Source organism: Erpetoichthys calabaricus, chromosome 3 (assembly GCF_900747795.2).
Source record: "Erpetoichthys calabaricus chromosome 3, fErpCal1.3, whole genome shotgun sequence".
Classification (NCBI taxonomy): domain Eukaryota; kingdom Metazoa; phylum Chordata; class Cladistia; order Polypteriformes; family Polypteridae; genus Erpetoichthys; species Erpetoichthys calabaricus.
In genome coordinates this window covers 170389720-170409874 of record NC_041396.2, presented here as the reverse complement: position 1 = coordinate 170409874, position 20155 = coordinate 170389720, and the positions used below count along the sequence as shown (strand labels likewise).

Here is a 20155-nt window from a genome sequence, read left to right as displayed (position 1 = left end):
AGGGCATAGCTCAGTCATAATGTTAAAACAGTATCAATTAAATGTATAGGGACAAAGTACTGACATGGAGAAAATAATCTGAATTTACAGCAATATCTATCAATAACATCAATAAGTAATCAGTCAGTCCTTTATTATTAATATGTTATAATACAATGTAAAAGAGAACTATGACACAATTTGAAAATCTGTAATAATGTAATTTCTCAAAAAAAAACAACAACTTCAAAATCCTTTTGGTTTCCTTTTTATCGCCATAAGAATGTCCACCTCTTACTTCCAAATAGCTATTCATACTTTTATCTTATCATTCCACAAGATGCATATCAAGGAATATCACCTCATGACTAGCCAAAAAAAAAATCATTTTTAAGCTTAGGTTGATCTTTCCATTTTTGTTTAGGACGCATTATGCACTATATACTATATAAAGTCTTACTTGAAGTACTGAATTGCAAGATGGACAAAAAATGAAATTAAATATATATAATGTTACAGGAGTAGAGGCTGTCAAAGGTATGCTCCCGATAAGACTAACAATTACATAAGTCAGTTTCTAATGTCATCTTTAACTTTTGTAGTCTGTTAACACTGTTCAAAAAATTAAGGGAACACTTAAATCACACATCGGATCTCAATGAATGAAAAATTCAAGCAGAAAATCATTACTAAGAAATACTGTACGTTGAGAGCAAAATTTTGTAACTATGGTTAATGGAAACCAAAATCATCAACCATTTAGGGCAAAATTCAAAATCACAGGCTGATCCAACTTGCATGAATTTCATCATGCCAACTCATAATCTGACTCAGTAGTGTAGTGTAGTGTGCACCCCTGACAATGTCTGGGCATGCTGCGGATACAATGGCAGACAGCATCCTGGGGGATCTCCTCCCAGATTTGGATCAGTACATCAGTGAGCTCCTGGGCAGTCTGTGGTGCTACTTGCTGGTGTCGGATGCACTGATACATAACATCTCAGTGGTTCTCTGGGGAATGTACGTGCCAGTCAATGGCATCAATGCCTTTGTCATCCTTTAATTGCTTAAAAACTCTGGCCACATGAGGCCAGGCATTGTCTTGCACCAGGAGGAACCCAGGGCCCACTGCACCAGCATAAGATCTAACAATGGCTCAGAGGATTTCATCTTGGTACCTAACAGAAGGGCTCTGGCAGTGCTCCTCCTGTTCCTCCTTGCTCAAAGGAGCAGATACTTGTCCTGTTACTGGGATGATGCCATTCTGTGGCTCTGTCCAGCTCTACTTGTGTAATGACTAATTTCCTGGTATCTACTCCATGCTCTTGATACTGTGCTGGGAGTCACAGCAAATTTTCTTGCGATGGCACGTATGGATATGCCATCCCGGAGGAGCTGGACTACCTGTACAACCTGAACCGACTGCTGGTAAAGCCTCATGCTACTAGTAGTAACAAGGACACTAGTAAAATGCAAAACTAGAGAAGAATCAGTCAAGAAGATTAAGGAGAGGGCAAACACCCGCAAATCCATTCCCTTTTTGAGGATTGTCTTGCTGTTGCCTGTTGTCACTTTCATTTGCAACAAAAAAGGTGAAGATGATTCACAATTGCTTATTCTTCCTAACTAGACAGATTGATACCCCTGAAGCTTAACTGGCTTGGTGTTAGACTGTGATGATTAATTACTCCCTCAAATTTTTGAGCAGTGTATATCAGCCTTCCATTAAATGCCTCACTTCAGCACGAAGTGGTAGACTAACTAGTGTTTCTGACAAGTTCACTAGTTCACACATTCAAAGTTGTGAACTGGGAGAAGGGATTTATATTTCTACACTAAAATTGGGTACATTGTTTTAGCCATTCACAATGATAGGAACACATGCTAAAATGTCATTTATATCAATCATTTTTATAAGGAGAAAGCACTGTTTAGTTGGGTTACTTAATTTGCTACAACTGAAACATCATTTTTCTTGTGGAGGGTTCTTTCCTAGCCAAAATACATACAAGTGTTATCTTAGCTGTTATCTGCAATGTTAAATGATAACGTAAAACAAATGTTATTTTCTATGATCTCACAGATTTTTATTTGTATAACGGGTACCATTTATATAATTTTAAACAATTATTTATTTTACAAACAATGGTTTTGCTTTAAGTTACTTCTACCAGAAGACACGTTTGCCTTTTTCCGGTTAAACTTGGTTTTTCATTAGAAACTTATAATTTGGATCAACCTGAATCTAATGATCACATAATTAAATAAAATGTTCTATGGAATGCAGTTGAATGCTAGTGAAGTGGTTAACTGCTGTCTTACGGCTTCAAGACTCAGTTTCACTTTCCAGGCTGACAGTAGTCTGTGTTGAGACCATATTTTGTCACTTTTTTCAAGTACTTCTTTTACAAGTACTCTGCTTCCTGTATTCAGGTTAGGTTAATTGGAATAAAAGACTGGAAAAAAAGCATTACTATTAGTAAAGCCTAACTATAAACAAAAAAAATGTATCAATATGAAAAAAGGCAAGTAAAAAACATTTTTCCTAAAATAAATGTAAACACCTGAAGACATTAACGATATCCAAGTTTCAAACATCAATATCAATTTGACAAATACATGCACACGTCTCATAACTGATAGTTTACTCACTTCACAGAAATCATAACTACGTGCATCCTTCTAAGTTAGGCATTTTTTGATATATCCAACCATCATTTAAAGCAGAATACTGCTAAAGTCTGCAGAGTCATATCTTCCTTTGTTTTTACTAAATGTAAAAGTCTATGAGCATTATATACAGTATGTTATTATTTTTATATAGCATTACACAGACACATATATGTGTGTGTATTTTAACAGGATAGTGATTTTATATCTTTAATTTTAGTTTCAGAATTACAGATTTGTGTTGGAGGATGTGCTATTCTCTGGAAAGAAGCATTGATAGACAGGGACAGTAGTGTATTTATTTGTTTTTTGACCCGAAAACAAACTTTATTAGGATGGCTGCTGTCATATGTTGTACCTAGTGTTCACATATAAAAATGTAAGCATCATTGCAGTTTCAGGTTGATACCACTTCCAAAAAGAAAAAAAATAAGAAATTATTAAGTACACTTGTTGCACATAAAACATAATACTGTCATCCTCCTGAATGGAGAATTTTGTATAGTAACAGATTATGCTTTGAACAGTGTTAGTTACACTATATCCAATGGAGCAACTAAACCTACTTAAACATAACCCAGAAGACAAATATTGTTGGGGGGGGGGGGGGGGGGGGGGGGGTTATTGGGTATGAAATAGGATCACCAATTTGTAGCTGATTGAAGAAGATTTTAACAACAAATATTCATGTCCAAAACTAGACCTCTACATATGTAAAGCTGAGAGACAAAATTGCATGGCAGCGACTTAAACTTATGTTCAGAAAACATCTACCACCATTCATTATGTTTATTCCATAAATATATAGAAGACAGACAGTAGCTATTGCAAAGCCCTGTACCCATTTATGCACAAGCAAATTTGTGGATATAAGAAATTGTCCTGCATAATTATTAAGCATTTTCCATTCATGTATTTAATTTAGAAGAGATTTACAGAGGCCAAGGCATCATGACTATCACCTGTGGTTTCTTAAGCTCACTGGGAAAAAAAAACAGATTATTGTTTTAATGATGCAACAGAAAAATGACACCTTCCACTGAACAACCACAACTAAGGATGATGCATTATTAATACAATCTGAGATTTGGTGTTTCATAAACATTTATTCAGTAGTACATGACTACTTAGATGAGGTGTGATTTATTCTTCTAATATCAGCAAAGATCAAGTTACAAGTTAGGGAAACCATCGCTTTTAAAAGTATTTAAATAATTCAGTAGGTTTCTCACAAGCATGACTTAAATACACTGCATATGTATTATAAAGAAGGGACAGGAACTCTCAAAGTGTTAATGCTGATAATGGACTGGGGGCAAACATGAACTTATGCTACAATTAGACAGTGATGATTATATTAATATTGAAAGCATCCATAAATAAAATGGTAAAACTTGTGCACATTCACAAATAGAACCATTTAAATAAAAAAGTAATGGATTTATAAAACTGGAAGTTATTAACAGCAATTTAGAATTTTCTTGAGAGGACCAATTATGATATTTTAATACTTAGTCGTTTCTAACTACACATCTTTTATATACTTTAAAAATGCAAGGTTACTGTATATTGCAGGGTATTATGTATTCATAACAGAATTTATTTTTTGCAAGCATATTGGTATTGGCAATTGACTTGTGTGTTTATTTTTCACTTAATTATTGGAATCATACATGTTAATGTTTCATAAAGCAGATGACAGGTTCTTCCCAAGTGTCCAAGTCACTAGGCAGGAGCCATTTATGAATAAAAAATGTTAAATTATCATGTATAAGCTTGTTGTCTTTCATTTTTCCAGTGTATGTGGCCTATAAATACATACGAAGAAGCAAGGATAGAAATGAAACAAAAGTCGCAAAATGCATAAAATAATTTATATATATCAATTAAGACAATATTGAGGATACTTGTCAAAGATTGTAAAAGAGCACTGTACTAATCTTTGTTTCTAATTATATTCAGTTTGCTTTGTTTTTATAGAACACACTTCCATTTTCAAGTGTGGAGTGTTAACATAATACATTCACATTAACAGAAGTGTTAAAATAAAACACAAATAACATGCAATATCTGCACAGAAATTCATATATCTACATATTTTAGTAATATAAATCGGATTTGTAGAAATGTATAATACAGGTGAAATCCCATTATAGCGAATGCCAAAGTAACGAAATTTTCAGAATAACGAATACTTTTTGTTGGCCCGAAGAAATGTTTATACAACATCTTGTTAAAACTAATTTTGTTTAAATGAAATATAAATTTCAGTATAACAAATGTTTTTTCAACCAAAAAATGCCACCATAGATAATACTGCGAAGCAAGAAGTACTTAATACTGTGCCTATACTTCAGCGGAAAATCTTGGGCTGTCTCAAAGACTGTGGTGAAATTTCTGGTTTTGTGCAGTCTTGGCAAGGTTCAGTGAGAGTGTAGACGCAAAATTATACACATAGACAAATTCAGAGTCAGATCTCCATCTAGTGTTCACGTGGGTAGTTGTGTTGTGTACGGATAATGCACTGTTCAACTTTCATAGCGGTTCTCAAAGTTCTCTTTGAGATGAACAAAAAAAAGTAAGAAACGGCATCAGTTTACGCTGAAAGAATAATTAACAATCCTGGAAAACGTTGATTTCGGAATGAAGAAAAATGACTTGGCAAAAGCATTAGGAATTAATGTCTTAATCTTCATCTAACATCTCAATTTCATTCTGTATTTTATAACTGAAAAAAAAAAAGTTGCATCTCTCAGGCCGCACTCAGTTTGTTCAGCTTAAAACTTTCACATCCCAACCCACCGCTGTTACTTCAGGTGTGCCCCGGGGCTCTGTCCTGGGGCCCCTCCTTTTCATTATTTACCTCTTTCCCCTTGGAAACATCTTTCGTAAATATAACATTAGCTTCCACTGTTATGCTGATGACACCCAGCTCTATCTCACTAGCAAACCTACTTTTTCCTTTCCAACCTCCTTGCTTATTGATTGCATAGCAGAAATCATATCCTGGTTTTCTTCAAATTTTCTTAAATTAAATAGTGGCAAAACTGTGGTTCTCCTCATTGGTACAAAATCAACATTATCCAAAACTGATATTTTTTCCTTTGTTATTGGTAATTCCTCTGTCTCTTCTTCCCCACAGGTTAAGAGTCTGGGTGTCATCCTTTACAGTACTTTATCTTTTCAGTCCCACATCAATATCATCTTCCGGTCTGCATATTTCCACTTACATAACATTAATCGTATTCGCCCCTCCCTCACTCCCCACACCACTGCTATCCTTGTTCATAGCCTTGTCACCAAGGTTATTATAGTTTTGCCTTTTTATATTAGTTTTTATTTCTATATTTTTTCAGACCTTACTTGGAAATTCAGTTTAGTTTTAGTTTTCCTTCATCGTGTATTTTTAGTTTTAGTTTAGTTTTTATTTCACAAAGATATTTCTATTTTATTTTTATATATATTAGTTTCAGTTTTAGTCTTAGTAATTATGGCATGGAGCGCCTACGGAGTTAGTTTTGTGGCAATATCAGACAGAACTGTACACTTAACAGATTTAATGTTCATGGAAGTTTACTACACTGCCTGGTTTACTACCTGGTTTTGTTTTTGTCTGATAAAAACACGCATAATCAAAACTAGATACTGAATATGAATAATTTTACCCAATTTTATAATTTTTAAAATGTTTTCTCATGAAAATGACAGGGGCTTAGGAAGAATAGGGCTCTTAGACTTGAATCAGTGTGCAGACCCCACCTAGCTGTATTAAGGGAAACAAAGAAAAACAAGCATGTAGTGTCAAGGTTAGAGGTGGCGAGTCTTGAATAGCCTACCATAAGGACAGTAAACCCATAATGAGCAGGGCAAGAGTAGGTAATAGGAATACAGACAGTAAACCACAAGACAAAGATTAGATTTATATGTTATGTACATTATGGAACCATCACCAACAAATCAAATTAATAATATATTGAACAATTATTATAAAAGTAATGTTGAATAAATCGGATGTCTTCAGGTAAAGTACCACTTCCAGGTGATGGATTTGACCCAAAAGTTAATACAGAACTACAATTGTGGTGTAACAACCACATGCCGAATTTCATCCATCTATCTAGTTGCGTTTTTGAGTTATCGTGTTTACAAACACACACACTTCCGAAAAACAGTATTTTTGGACTCTGGGAGGTGTACAACGTCAATATTTTTTTCATCGAGAAATTTTTCATGATTGCTCTATACTTCGATTTCTCCTGGTCGAAGTGGCAGTTGAATTGCTGTCAACAAAAAAACAGTCACCTGAGAAATAAACTGAAACGTTACTCGCTCATGATTTTTCTGTCCATATGGTAAACATTTTGTTGACCAGTACATTCTGATTTCAGCCGTTTGCATTATATCTTGATATACAACAAGAGCAAAAAAAGGTGGCATGCAAATCACTTTCTATTTCACATGCTTTATGCACCTGTATTCAGCTTGCTCTGTCACCGCAAATGCTGTGTGAACAGTCACCCTCCGTCACCAGCTGCCGTTCACTGGATTACTATGTGCGGGCAGCTCGTGGTGGATGACTTTTTGTTTTAGAGTTAAAACTTACAAGGGTTAAAGACTAATGGCAAGAATATTCATTCAAAAATGAAAACTAAAAATATTTTAGTAAATTATTATTTTATTTCAGTTAGTCTTTTCAGCTACTTTAATAGTTTCGTTTAGTTTTAGTTTTTCATTTCGGTTTTGTTAATTATTTTATTTCAGTTTACAAAAATGTTTTTTTAATACTAGTTTCAGTTTTGATTTTAGTTTTCGTTAACTATAATAACCTTGCTTGTCACTTCTCGTCTGGATTATTGTAATTCCCTTTTCTTTGGTCTTTCTCACAAATCTCTTTATAATCTTCAACTGGTCCAGAATTCAGCTGCCCGCATCATTACTAGAACCCCCTCTATTCACCATATCACTCCCGTCTTGCAGCAGCTTCACTGGCTTCCAGTTAAGTTCCGCATTCAATTAAAAAATTTTCTGTTAACTTTTAAGGCTATCCACAACCTTGCCCCTCTTTATCTGTCCAGCCTCCTCTATGTTGCCATTCCCTCCTGCACCCTTAGATCCTATTCATCCATCCACTTGACTGTCCCCTTCATCCAAGCTGCTCCCCAGCTCTGGAACTCACTACCATCTGAGATTAGAAACATTGATTCATTCTCACTTTTCAAATCTAAACTTAAAAACTCATTTGTTTAAGACTGCTTTTTCTCTTTGACAAGTAAGCCCGCGATTCGCTAGCGAATCAGAAATCGAAGAATTGCAATCAGTTTCTGCGTGATGAAATATCACGGAGGGTATATGTGGTGGTGTGGGCAGTTGCGTCCGGGCGGCTGTACAACCTGGCGTGCACGCTTTACCTCAGGTTTAGTTCACAGGTCGTAGGCATGGTAAAGTTTCCATTTAATTGAATAACCCTATTTAAACTAAAGTGGTTTCTTTGTGTGGGCGCCTTCGTTCATTAAGTCTAGTTTACAGGTGGTGTTGTTTGGGCGCTTACAGAATGTGTTGTTTGGGCGCCACCCACTGACTCTGGGAATCTGTCGCGTTCTGGGAAGCCGCTGTGTTTGACCCTACAGGTTGTGTTGTTTGGGCGCTCACAGGTTGTGTTGTTTGGGTACCATCTACTGACTCTGGGAAGCCGCTGCGTTTGACTCTGGGGCGGGTGCCACGGCGCAGAACGCATGCGCCTCGGTGGCAGTATGCATGCGCCTTGGTGCGTCCGCCGTGCATAAATTAACTGTGGTTTAGTAAGACAGATTACAATTGCTCTGTCCGATTTTAATTTTTATATTTCAGTTTTGTCTATAATGTGTGTTTTATCTATTGTTCGGTGTCCTTGAGTGTTTACAAAGGCGCCTTTCCCACAGAAATAAATTAGAAACCAAGAAAGCTAAATTACTAGAATAGATGAAGAACAAGCCAGGTGTCCAAGTGAGGCTCTTCATAGGAAAAGGCAGGCTTTGCATACAGAACTCAACATCTTGACAACTAAAGAAACTATGAACACGGAGAGAAAGCTAATAAGCTTTTAGCTCAACAAATCCACAAGCAAGAAGTTCGCAATGCAATCCCAGTAATCACCAACACGAATGGAGAAGAAATCATTGACCATAAAAATATAATGCATACATTTAGAGATTACTATAAAATCTTATATTCAACTGAGTTCAAAGAAGACAACACACAATCTAATGCATTTCTGGATACATTACAGACACCACAAATAGATACTTTAAGTGCTGAGGAACTGGATAAATCTCTGACCCTATCAGAATTACTAGATGCTATAAAGTCACTTCAAAGCGGGAAATCAGCAGGCCCTGATGGCTACCCTGTAGAATTTTATAAGAAATTATCCACTCAGCTAGCTCCCCTCTTATTGGCAACATTTACAGAAGCTAGACACAATCAAATTCTACCTCAAACTTTTCGTCAAGCATTAATCACCATCTTTCCTAAACAAAATAAGATCTTGTTACAATGTGCATCATACAGACCAATTTCACTCCTGAATAATGATGTTAAGAAACTCTCAAAAATTATAGCTAGAAGGATGGAGAAAGTGCTGCCTTCGGTAATATCACAGAATCAAACTGGATTTATTAAAGGCCGACACTTATCTTCTATAATATTAGATTGGACACCCTACCTTTTACCATAGCAGATCAGTTTAAATACCTTTAAACCTTTTTAAATACCTTTAATCTTTTTTTATTTCAAAACATTCCAATATATATCAACAAATCATTTTTTAAGCAATTAGATTCAACTATAACCTCATTTATTTGGAACTCAAAACACTCGCGTATCCAAAGAGCGACCCTACAGAGACCTCTGGCAGAAGGTGGCATGGCTCTACCTAATTTTCAGTTTTATTACTGGGCAGCAAACACACAAGTCATAAAAACTTGGACACAAATAAATGAACATACACAGGCTTGGTCCGCAATAGAAGTAAAATCCTGTAGTACTTCTTTATACTCCTTGCTCTGCGCTCCAATAAATGCAAGTTATCGCAAATATACTAATAACCCAATTGTGCTTTACTCACTCAGAATATGGAACCAACTTAGAAAGCATTTTAAGATGGAAAATCTTTTATCTGTGGCACCCCTACAGGAGAACCACCTCTTCCAACCCTCACAAACATATCCAGTTTTTTATACCTGGAAAAGATTTGGGATTAAATTGCTCAGAGATCTTTATATAGACAATATCTTTGCATCCTTTGAACAATTCCGTTCCAAATTCAACCTCCCAGCTACACATTTCTTTCACTATCTTCAAATTAGAAACTTTGTTAAACAGAAACTGCCCGATTTTCCTCATCTCGTACCCTCCACCATGCTGGAAAAAATATTGCTCAATTTCAAGGAATTAGACACCATTTCCGCATTATATAAAATTTTATTAGAGTCCCTTCCTTTCAAAGCATCCAAGAGGACAATGGGAAAAAGATCTCTTAATATATCAGAAAAGGAGTGGAAGGTATCATTGCAGAGAATTCACTTGAGCTCCATATGCGCAAAGCATAGAATTATTTAACTAAAAATTATATATCGAGCTCATCTGTCTCGTTTAAAACTGTCCAAAATGTTTCCAGGGCAAGATCCAACCTGCGAACGCTGCAACCAAGCTCCTGCCTCACTGGGTCACATGTTTTGGGCCTGCAACAAAGTAACATTCTGGACCAAAATTTTTAAGTGCCTTTCAGACAGCCTTGATTTCACAATCCCTCCTAACCCATTAACAGCTGTGTTCGGTGTTCTTCCAGATGGACTTGAAGTGGAGAAGGACAAGCAAACTGTGATTGGATTCACTATACTTTTGGCACGCAGACTTATTTTGTTACATTGGAAGAATCCTAACTCTCCTCTGATAAGTCAGTGGGAAACCGATGTTTTATATTATTTGAAATTGGAAAAAATCAAATTCTCAGTTAGAGGATCTGTACAGAATTTTTTCAAAACCTGGCAGGATCTAATCAATAATATTTTAGAATAAGAAGAAATAATTATTTCTGCATTTCTTTTCCTTCTCCATTTATTTATTTATTTATATTTTTTTTCCCCTATTAAAAAGCCCTAAGCAATTCTCCTCTGGCCATGCTCTCCTTCTCAAGGGTGGGGTTTGATTTGTCTTCAATTCTTTTTTGTATTAATTGATCTATTTGTATGGAATGATTACAATAAAATTAATAAATAAAATTTAAAAAGTAAAAAAAAAGAAAGGTGCCTACGAATAAATAAAATGTTTTATTATTATTATTAAAAACATTATCTCTAATGTCTCGTTTCTATTCTGTATTCATTCCTGTATTTAAAAAAAAAAACAAAACTTGTGTATAATGTCTCATTATCAAATAAAACTTTTTTTGCAGTTTAATTTTTCATACAGGTATTGTCAAGCTTTGGTCACAGAGTTACTTGACAGACAGGAAGGTGAGTCCAGGTTCTCAAGAAAAATACAGGTACTTATTACTGAATAGAGAAGGCATGTACAGTCTCAAGACTTCATTTAAAATAGAAGCTGTTACTTCAGCACTCAAGCACATGGATAGGAGCCGCAACACAGGGGCAATCATCCTGCTTTAGCTCCCTTCTTCACAGAAGAACACCAGCAGCTCGGAATCACCACTGGGGAAGATGCCGTCTGGAGAAGACAGAGATCTGGAGAGTGTGAGGAAAAGCAGGTCAAAGCCTGGTGTTAAATGTTCTAAACATCGTGTGACAAGCATGTTATGCAGTAAGAATGATCCTGCAGAGGACAACCAATTACTTTGTCCTTGGTTTACTGTTTACCAGATGCTGCAAAGAAGTTTCGGAGCTGTCCTTGCACTGCTTCAGTTAAAGATGGCGAATTGCCAGAGACCCAGGTCACAATAGTATACTTATTTTCTCCATATTTGTTAAAATGAAATTTATGATATTATTTTTAATTATAATTAAATATTTTTATGGTCCCATGAGTTTCGTTACAATGGAATTCCACCAACATTAATAAATTAATTCAAGTATGACTCTATTAGTCTAAGGAATGCAGAAGGGAAAAATAAAACAACAGTTTATACAGATTCCTGAAGAATTTAATCCTTGAGCACGTGGTTAATAACATGGCTGTTTAAGATCTATTGGCACTTGGCTAGCTGTCCACTGGCACTGTTGGCTAATGTCAATGACTTTAGAGAAAATGAACAAATTTTATATCTGTTACACTGTTTTTCAAACAGTCATATCAATTTAGGGGTGTCTTAGTTTAGATTCAGGATAAATAGAAGTCTACAGAAATGGAGGCAAGTGTGGCATCAAATTTTTTTACTTCTTCATATTTTAATAACATTATAATGATGGTAATCTACTATGTATGCAACACATATAGAGAAACTAATCACAAAACAATACTTAAATGCGCTCAAATGAAGAGAACAATGAGGAAAGGAGGAGGTAAAATGTTTAGTAGAGATTCTTGGAGGTATGTTACGTTTCAGCCAGTATTCTTGCCCCGACTAAAACTGGATTCTTATTTATTTAATCTTTTTGTTGTATTTTAAATATAAATGTGTGTATTGTGTTATTGGTTTGGCTCTTCTTCCATTTAATTTATTTGATGTTATGTAGTTTAGTTTTTCATTCTTACACTAGGCTAACTTTTAATGTTTCAATTTTCATTATCTGTCCTGACTCCTTTATCTTGAACCAAACAAGGTAGACTCACTTGATTATATAGGTGGTGTACTAGCCCAGATTGTATTTAAGAGGCCAATGCTTTTTTTTTTCCCCAGTGTTTCTACTTTGCGATTTTTTTTTTTCATTTTTTGTTTTACATTTACTTATTCATTGCTTTGTTTGGATTTACTGGCTTGTTAACAGTAACAGTACTGTTTCTGGCTTGTAATTACTTGGATTTGTTTGCTTTTAAGAAGGCAAAACCTATTTATGTTCTTTATTTTTGCCTTACTTTTATGTACTATTTTCTTTTATTTATTAAAATAAATTCCTTAAATATAAAGATATTTTGTTTTTTGTTACTGGGACAAGAGGTTTCATGGTTTTTCTAATTCTTTCAGGACATTCTGAACTATGGCACATAAAATAACACTGGGTTTTGTCCAAATTGCAGAAAGAAAGCAACTAATACAACTTCTGTCATAAGTTACCTATTTAACTTATGTTATATAAGTTGACATTATTTATTGTTAGGTTATTGATAAAATAGTTATTTATTACTGGTTGATTCCTTTTAAGTACACTTTATGTGTTATAAGGTATGAGCAGTAACTAAGATAAATAGCATTAACATTTCAATAATACATGTACAGATTCAAAAAAAGTAAAACAAACAAAAATTAAAATAAACAGAGATTTTCAGTAAATTCTTTTCCAATTTGTATGGGACTAATATTTTCTTTGTTTCTTTAACAAAATTTTCAGTTTTTGACAGCAGTAAGCAAATGTTGTTAACTGGATGAAGAATGTTTACTGTATTAACAGCAGCAAAAATGCATATAATGTCTGCCTTTTTCATTCAAAGACTGATATATGATTTGAATGTTTGTGTGTAGCAGAACATAACAGTGTACAATACCTAGTGCATGTACTTCATTTATATGCTTCTAAATAAATATTTGTTAGACTTCTAGACCTATTAAGCTTCAAATAACTGAGACCATGTTTAAAATCAAACTATTACAAATCATTATAAGTCACTTTTTGATTCTTAAAAGTATACTGTAGAAACATTCAAAAGACAACATTTTAGTATAAGAAAATACGCTTACTTTGACTGTAATAAAATGAAAATGCAGTTTGCAGTTTTGGAAAACTGTTGCCCTCACAGGTTCAACACTGTTTAATATTCATACATCTTAACAAGTGTTCACATGGCAAATGATTTTGGTCACTGTCATATATGAAATACTTTAGCAATAAGATAAAATGAAGAAAATGGTTATACCATGACATCTTAAGGCAATGTGTTTATTCTGAATTATAATTACATGGGGTTGTATAAAAGATTTACATATGAGTCTTCAGTAGTTATTTCATACGTGGCAACAAAAAAGAAAACAAACTTTCAAGTTTGAACACTCCTTAATCCGATAAATGAAATAAAATTGTTAAATTTCTCAGTGTCATACTCCTCAGCTTCTATCATAAACTATCTCCTTTACGTCAGTTTGTACTGTCTACTGCTGGCAAATAGCCATAGCAGCTGTAGACCATGAGCTTCTTTTCATGCTATGGTATTTTTATCAGACATTTAGAGACATAGATTATACTGTAGATTTTCAAAGATTTAGAGACACAAAACAGCATAAGCCTATAACAGTAACTTATTTGTGGAATCGTTTTCTATAATTCATGAGCTCCTCACAGCTAAAAAGAATCGTGAACTTTACAAATTGAAAGTAAACAAATTAATAATATTATGCAGCCTGTAAAGTGTGAATTTATCAAGAGTACTTGTTATAAACAAGACAGCAGTTAAATCATACGACTCTATAGCTGTCATTTTTAATGTAGATTTTTAAACATCATACACACACAAGTACAAAATCATTTATATGTTCTTAATATATGAAGAAAGAGAAGGACAATATGTTTCACATATTAACTATACTGGCTGCCTAGAATCTATACTAAGCAATAGGTAAACAATCTGAGTGCTGGTAATAAAAGCTGAAACTGAAATGTATGACAAAATCTATTTGCAAACTTATTTTCAAAACAAATGTAGTCAATAAATCATTTTCTTTAGATTCATTAAGTATCAATGTACTTATACAAAGTGGAGGAATATCAAAATAGCAAAATGAGAAATAGAGTAACACAAAATGCCACAGTGGAAAGGCCACTAGAGAGCAATAGACCTTGCTTGGCACCAGGTGCAAAGAACTAGAGCATCAAAGAAGAGAAAAATGAATGGCACCTTGAGAAGAAATTTAGGAGAAGGCAGATGTCAGAACAGACAGCATTATATCTAGAAGAAAAAGAAGAGGGAGAGGCCTTGGGGGCCTGGCGAGAGGTTTTAAGGTATTCTATTCAACAGGTGACAGGCCAAGGGATTTCATTGTATAGTGAAGGACAAAACTGGACAGACTAGCACCAAGCGAGGGAACAGTGAATCTATAATGTGAAAGAAAGCATACTGCTCTAAGAATTAATTAACTGTTGACGTCTTTTTCAGGGAGATAAAACTAGAGGGCTGGAGACATGGTTCTTCAAATGTTACTGAGGTCTAAGGTGTAAGGAGACAATTCTGGGAACTCTAACCTTGTGTGCATATTACCAAAGATGGGCCAATCCAAACTTTCACCACAAACGGAGTCCAAGATTTGGAAAAAAGAAACACCAAGAAGTTTAAAATCGCACAATAATCTCAAACTAATCAAAAGCTGAAAGGATAGTTTTTGGTGATGGCTCACTGGTAGCAGAAATAGAGCCCAGGGCTAATTTAAGAAGTATTTAAGAAGTGGACAACTGTTTGAATTTCTGGAGATTTTAGCTTAGCCAAGTCAATAAAGAAAGAAGGTTTCATGTTTTGTCAGATCTTTCGCATTTTTAGTATCTATATTGTGTTACTCTGAAATGTTTGAGTTGCAATAAACAAAAACCCTTAAAGTCTCAGTAGCCACTTTATTATGTACACTTCTCTAGTAACAGAGTAGGACTCTCCTTTGTCTTCAGAAGAGATAGACAAAAACATTCCGTGGCTGCCAAACACATGCAGCCAAACACATCATCATACAGTAAGTAATAATATTATTGCTGAAAAACCTCTTGTTTTACTTAATCCCAAATGTGTTCTATTGGGCTTTGATCTGGCAACCATGTTAGTCTACAGAAGAAAACTGAAATCTTTTTCATATCTGTGGAAAACACTTCAGGTCATGCATGCTTTGTGACAATGGTGCATTATCCTGCTGGAAGTATTCATATGAAAAAGAGCTGACCTAATTTTATTCCTTATTGCTGGACAGGCAAGAACTAGTTCAGCAACATAAAATGATACTTACAGTAGCTAGTAGCAGGAAAGGTGCTTCACACCATTACACTACCAGCACCCAGCCTGCACTGTTGACACAAGGCAAAATAGATCCAAGAGTTCAAGCCGTTAATGTAAAGTCTTGACCTTACACTATGCAAGTTGGAGCAGAATTCAGTATTTTATAGGGACTAGGTGACATTTTTACAAACTTCAGTCATCACATGCACACTAAAACCTTAATGTTATATATAAATATATATTTACATGCACACACACCTCATTGGACCTTGTTTAAGCCTGCTTATAGCATCTTGTACTTTTATAGAAAGTACTTTTTAGAAAAAACAGGACACTTAAAAAAAAAAAAAAAAAAAAAAAAAAAGAACATAAAAATTACAGCACAAATTTACCTCATTAATATTTGTTGAGTTACTGGGAGTTATTAATGGTGCAAATATTTCTGCTATCTCATGGCCAGTTAACACACTGTGCACTTCCAGCACAACAGCATGTCTATACCAAATATCCCACAACTCTGCTGAATCTGAAGGCATGGAGGATCTGCAATAACAGCAACATCATGTTAGCTAAGTGAACACTATAATCTGAAGGATCCAGACTACATCAGAAGAACTAAAAACATTTTATAACATTGTTAAGTGAAAATCATTTAAATAAAAGACGACAGCAATAAAATCCTAGACTGCCACAACTACTTTATGCAAGTGTCTAAAACTTGAATGTTTTTATATATTTCTGTATTATTTTCTTAGTTCTGCTAATAAAACTTCAGTAAACCAGGAAGACCTTGGATTTGAGGAACTCTAAGCACATTTTAGTTTTTTATGCAACTCTAACGGTTTAAAAAGCTGTAAAGAGGGTCTGTATGACATGATATGACAATTTTAGAGAAACATAAAATTACCAGATAAATCCTGGCTATGTTAAGCAGTTTTTAGTGTTTTATTTAAACTGATCATAAGAAAACTTAGTGGCATGTTACTCCTCTGCTTTCATACCATAATGAATACATCAAAAAAAAGATTATATTAACTCTTGAACCCTGATATGTTTTGTCCTTTAGTTGAGCTGGGAGATGACAGGATTTCTCATTATAATTCAGAATAAGCATGCGTCTAGAAAGCTGTGTGAGATGCTGCAATGGACCAAGTTCATGCCTCCAGTTTGTACACAGTGACTTACTCTAAAGACTGAGTTCTAATGTTGTCTGGCCAGTTTGCAATATGCAATATACCAGCTACCCAAGCCTGAATGAAGACTTTGCTACTGTATATGTTTTAAATCTAAAGACATAAGGGCTGACTTTGTCTGCTTAATATCCCTTGTTGTTTGTTTCTACTGTAAAGTGATTTAAAAAAATATAAATCACTTCAAGAAAAATTCTGTTAACATATTAAAGTATATTTATTAAAGTTAATCTTTTTACTTAACACTATAAATTTTAGTCAATCCATTTAAAATTGAGTGCAACAAACTTGCTTTGTCTAATTTTTAGCACAATATGTACAAGTGAAATTACCAGATAAATCCTGGCCATGATAAGCATTTTTAGTGTTTTATTAAAAATGATCACAAGAATCTTTAGTGACATGTTACATCTCTGCTATTACACTATAATTTCTTCTTTAAAAGATAATATTATCCTTTGAACCCTAACATAAACAAAACTAACATCTCTAACTGTTTATAACAAACATTTTTGATAAACCTTGATCTTTTAATGCAGGTGTATGGAGGCCCAATGTGTCTGGGTGTTTACGTGAGTAGGCAAATTTTACTACAGGCTGGGATGAATGGCCTTTTTCATCACAGTCTCTCCTGATCCTGTATATTACCATGACCATCATTTATCTGCATGACCTTTTTGGGAAGAATTTGTTTCCATCTAGTACTGTTTCAGTCAGACTATTAAGAGCATTGTCTATTCCATTTTCTCAGTGAAGTTACATTGACAAAATATTTTTATTTATATATATATATTTATTTATATATATATAGGTGCCGCAATGGTAGTGCTGCTGCCTCACAGTTAGGAGATCTGGGTTCGCTTCCCTGGTCCACCCTGCGTGGAGTTTGCATGTTCTCCCCGTGTCTGTGTGGGTTTCCTCTGGGTGCTCCGGTTTCCTCCCACATTCCAAAGACATGCAGGTTAGGTGGATTGGCAATTCTAAAATTGGCCCTAGTGTGGGCTTGGTGTGTGGGTGTGTTTGTGTGTGTCCTGCGGTGGGTTGACACCCTGCCCAGGATTGTTTCCTGCCTTGTGCCCTGTGTTGGCTGGGATTGGCTCCAGAAGACCCCCGTGACCCTGTGTTCGGATTCAGCGGGTTGGAAAATGGATGGATATATATATATATATATATATATATATATATATATATATATATATATAAAGCAGAAATTACATTATAAAATTATTTTAAGTACAATTGTTTTTCCATTGTGTAAAGACAAAACTCAAAAAGGGGACTATAACTCAAGGATAATTTTCTACATCTAATTTGCCATAAAAACAAGCTATAAAAGGTGTTGATTTGTAATTTGAAAATAAATCTCCCTATTCAATGCAAAAACAAAACAATTTATAAAATTGTGTCACGTAAAATAATAAAGTTGCTGATGAAGGTAGCTGCATAATTTTAAACTAAAAATTAAGGAAGTCACAGTTGGCCTATCATCTTTACAGCGTTCATGTTTCTTTTGTGTTTCTTTTCTATTACCAGCTTGCCAAATTTTACTTTGGCTTAATTTTGCTTGTTCTAGATAAATGATAAATTTAGAATCACATCTGATTAAAGTATGTTTATGAATTTCCATCCTTCAGGAATAACTAGACACAAATGTATATTGTATGGATCTTTATATTGTTTGTTACTGAATATTTCTATACATAAATGCATATTTTTATGTAAATGTTAAATAGTTTTGTGTTTTCTGTTCTATTCATTCTGTTTAATATTTCTAAATCCGAAAATGCATCTGTATTTTGAGAAGCATGCTTTATAAGAGCAAAATTAATTATTGTCTAAAATACTTTTTTCTTCATTGTGTAGAAATAAACAGTTGTGAAGATAAATATTTTCTTATTGCATAGATACCTGTTTGAAGAAAGAATACTTAGATGGATTAAAAGATCTTTATTGATGCTTAACCTGCAGTAATAATCAGAAAGAATTCATAGGATTTACATCAATAAAAAAGCAGAATCTTCAAAAAAAAAAGGTACATTTAAACGGTTTAAAAACTAGTGCCATTTCTTTAAAAAATGAATGTGAATCACACATAGCAAAAGTAGCAAAAGTAGCAAAAGAAGGTTTAAGTATTAATTCACAGCTTTAATTTGGGCCTAACTTCTAATAAGAATATGGCTTTTCAAACAGAGCCTGAAGTAACTTGACTGTCCATCCATTTTCCAACCCACTAGTTTAGGTCATGAAGAGCTGGTTCCTGTTCTACAGATTGTAATTTAAAGTAAATAACTGAATATTTTAAACTGTCTTAACCACTTTGCATGATTGATAATGTGTAAACAAGAAAGCGGAGTGCAGCTTTTACATTAGTAGTTGCATAAGGAGGCACTAATATAACCCAATTTCTTGGCTTTTGAGGAATTTATAAAAACACTGCTATCTAGTTGGACTGCTCACATCAGAGAATAATGTATTCTGCACAACACAAACGTGAATCTGTATTTAAGTCCAGGGAAATGTTTTCTCCTTTGGTTGTGTTGGAAGATGACAGGGTTTATCATTACAATTTTCAATAAACATTTGTCTAGAATTCTGTCTGAAATTTACTGTGTGAGTTCATGTCTACAATTTGTCTGCACTCTACAGTGACTTATGGTTAAAACTGAGCTCAAAAATTAACATACTGAATCTTTAAATATTTTATAATGTATCTATTTATTAAAGTTTATTTATTAATTATAGTGTTTTACTTTGATGCTATAAATTTTTGTTTAATTATCCACTTGAATTGGGGTGCATCAAATTTGTTTTGTCTAACTTTTTAGCACCATATATTCATATATATATATACACACGTACGCACACAAAGCTACAGTAACTACTTAGTTTTACTAAGTGCATTGAACAAATTTTCTGATATTTTGCAAAGCCTTCTACAAAAAATTACATTTCAGGAAACAATAAATTCTCTAAAAATATGGAGGTAGCTATGACTGTGCACAAACAATTTCTTAAAATTAATATATGTCTGTGCATAACTGTGTGAAAAGAAATACAGATATCTAAATGAAATGTGAATTCTGTATATTGCAAAGATAAATGTGGACACTATTTATATAAACTATTTTCCAGTCATTACATGTCATAAAATCAACTACAACAGTTTCATTTATATTCCAAGACAATACATGGGATTCCTTGAGTAAATAATATAAGCATCAAGTTCAAAACTATTAATTACATTAACTTCATTTTTTCAC

General features: G+C 34.1%; 1 protein-coding gene across 2 annotated transcripts in view; it reads right to left on the bottom strand.

The window, feature by feature from the left end:
* The window catches only part of kiz (kizuna centrosomal protein), a 181974-nt gene that overhangs the window by 56598 nt on the left and 105221 nt on the right, over window positions 1-20155 (bottom strand). For both annotated transcript variants that reach the window (XM_051925558.1, XM_028797521.2), the window contains one exon: window positions 16098-16248. In XM_051925558.1, the coding sequence (XP_051781518.1) occupies window positions 16098-16248 (151 nt within the window). The remainder of the gene's footprint in view (window positions 1-16097; window positions 16249-20155) is intronic.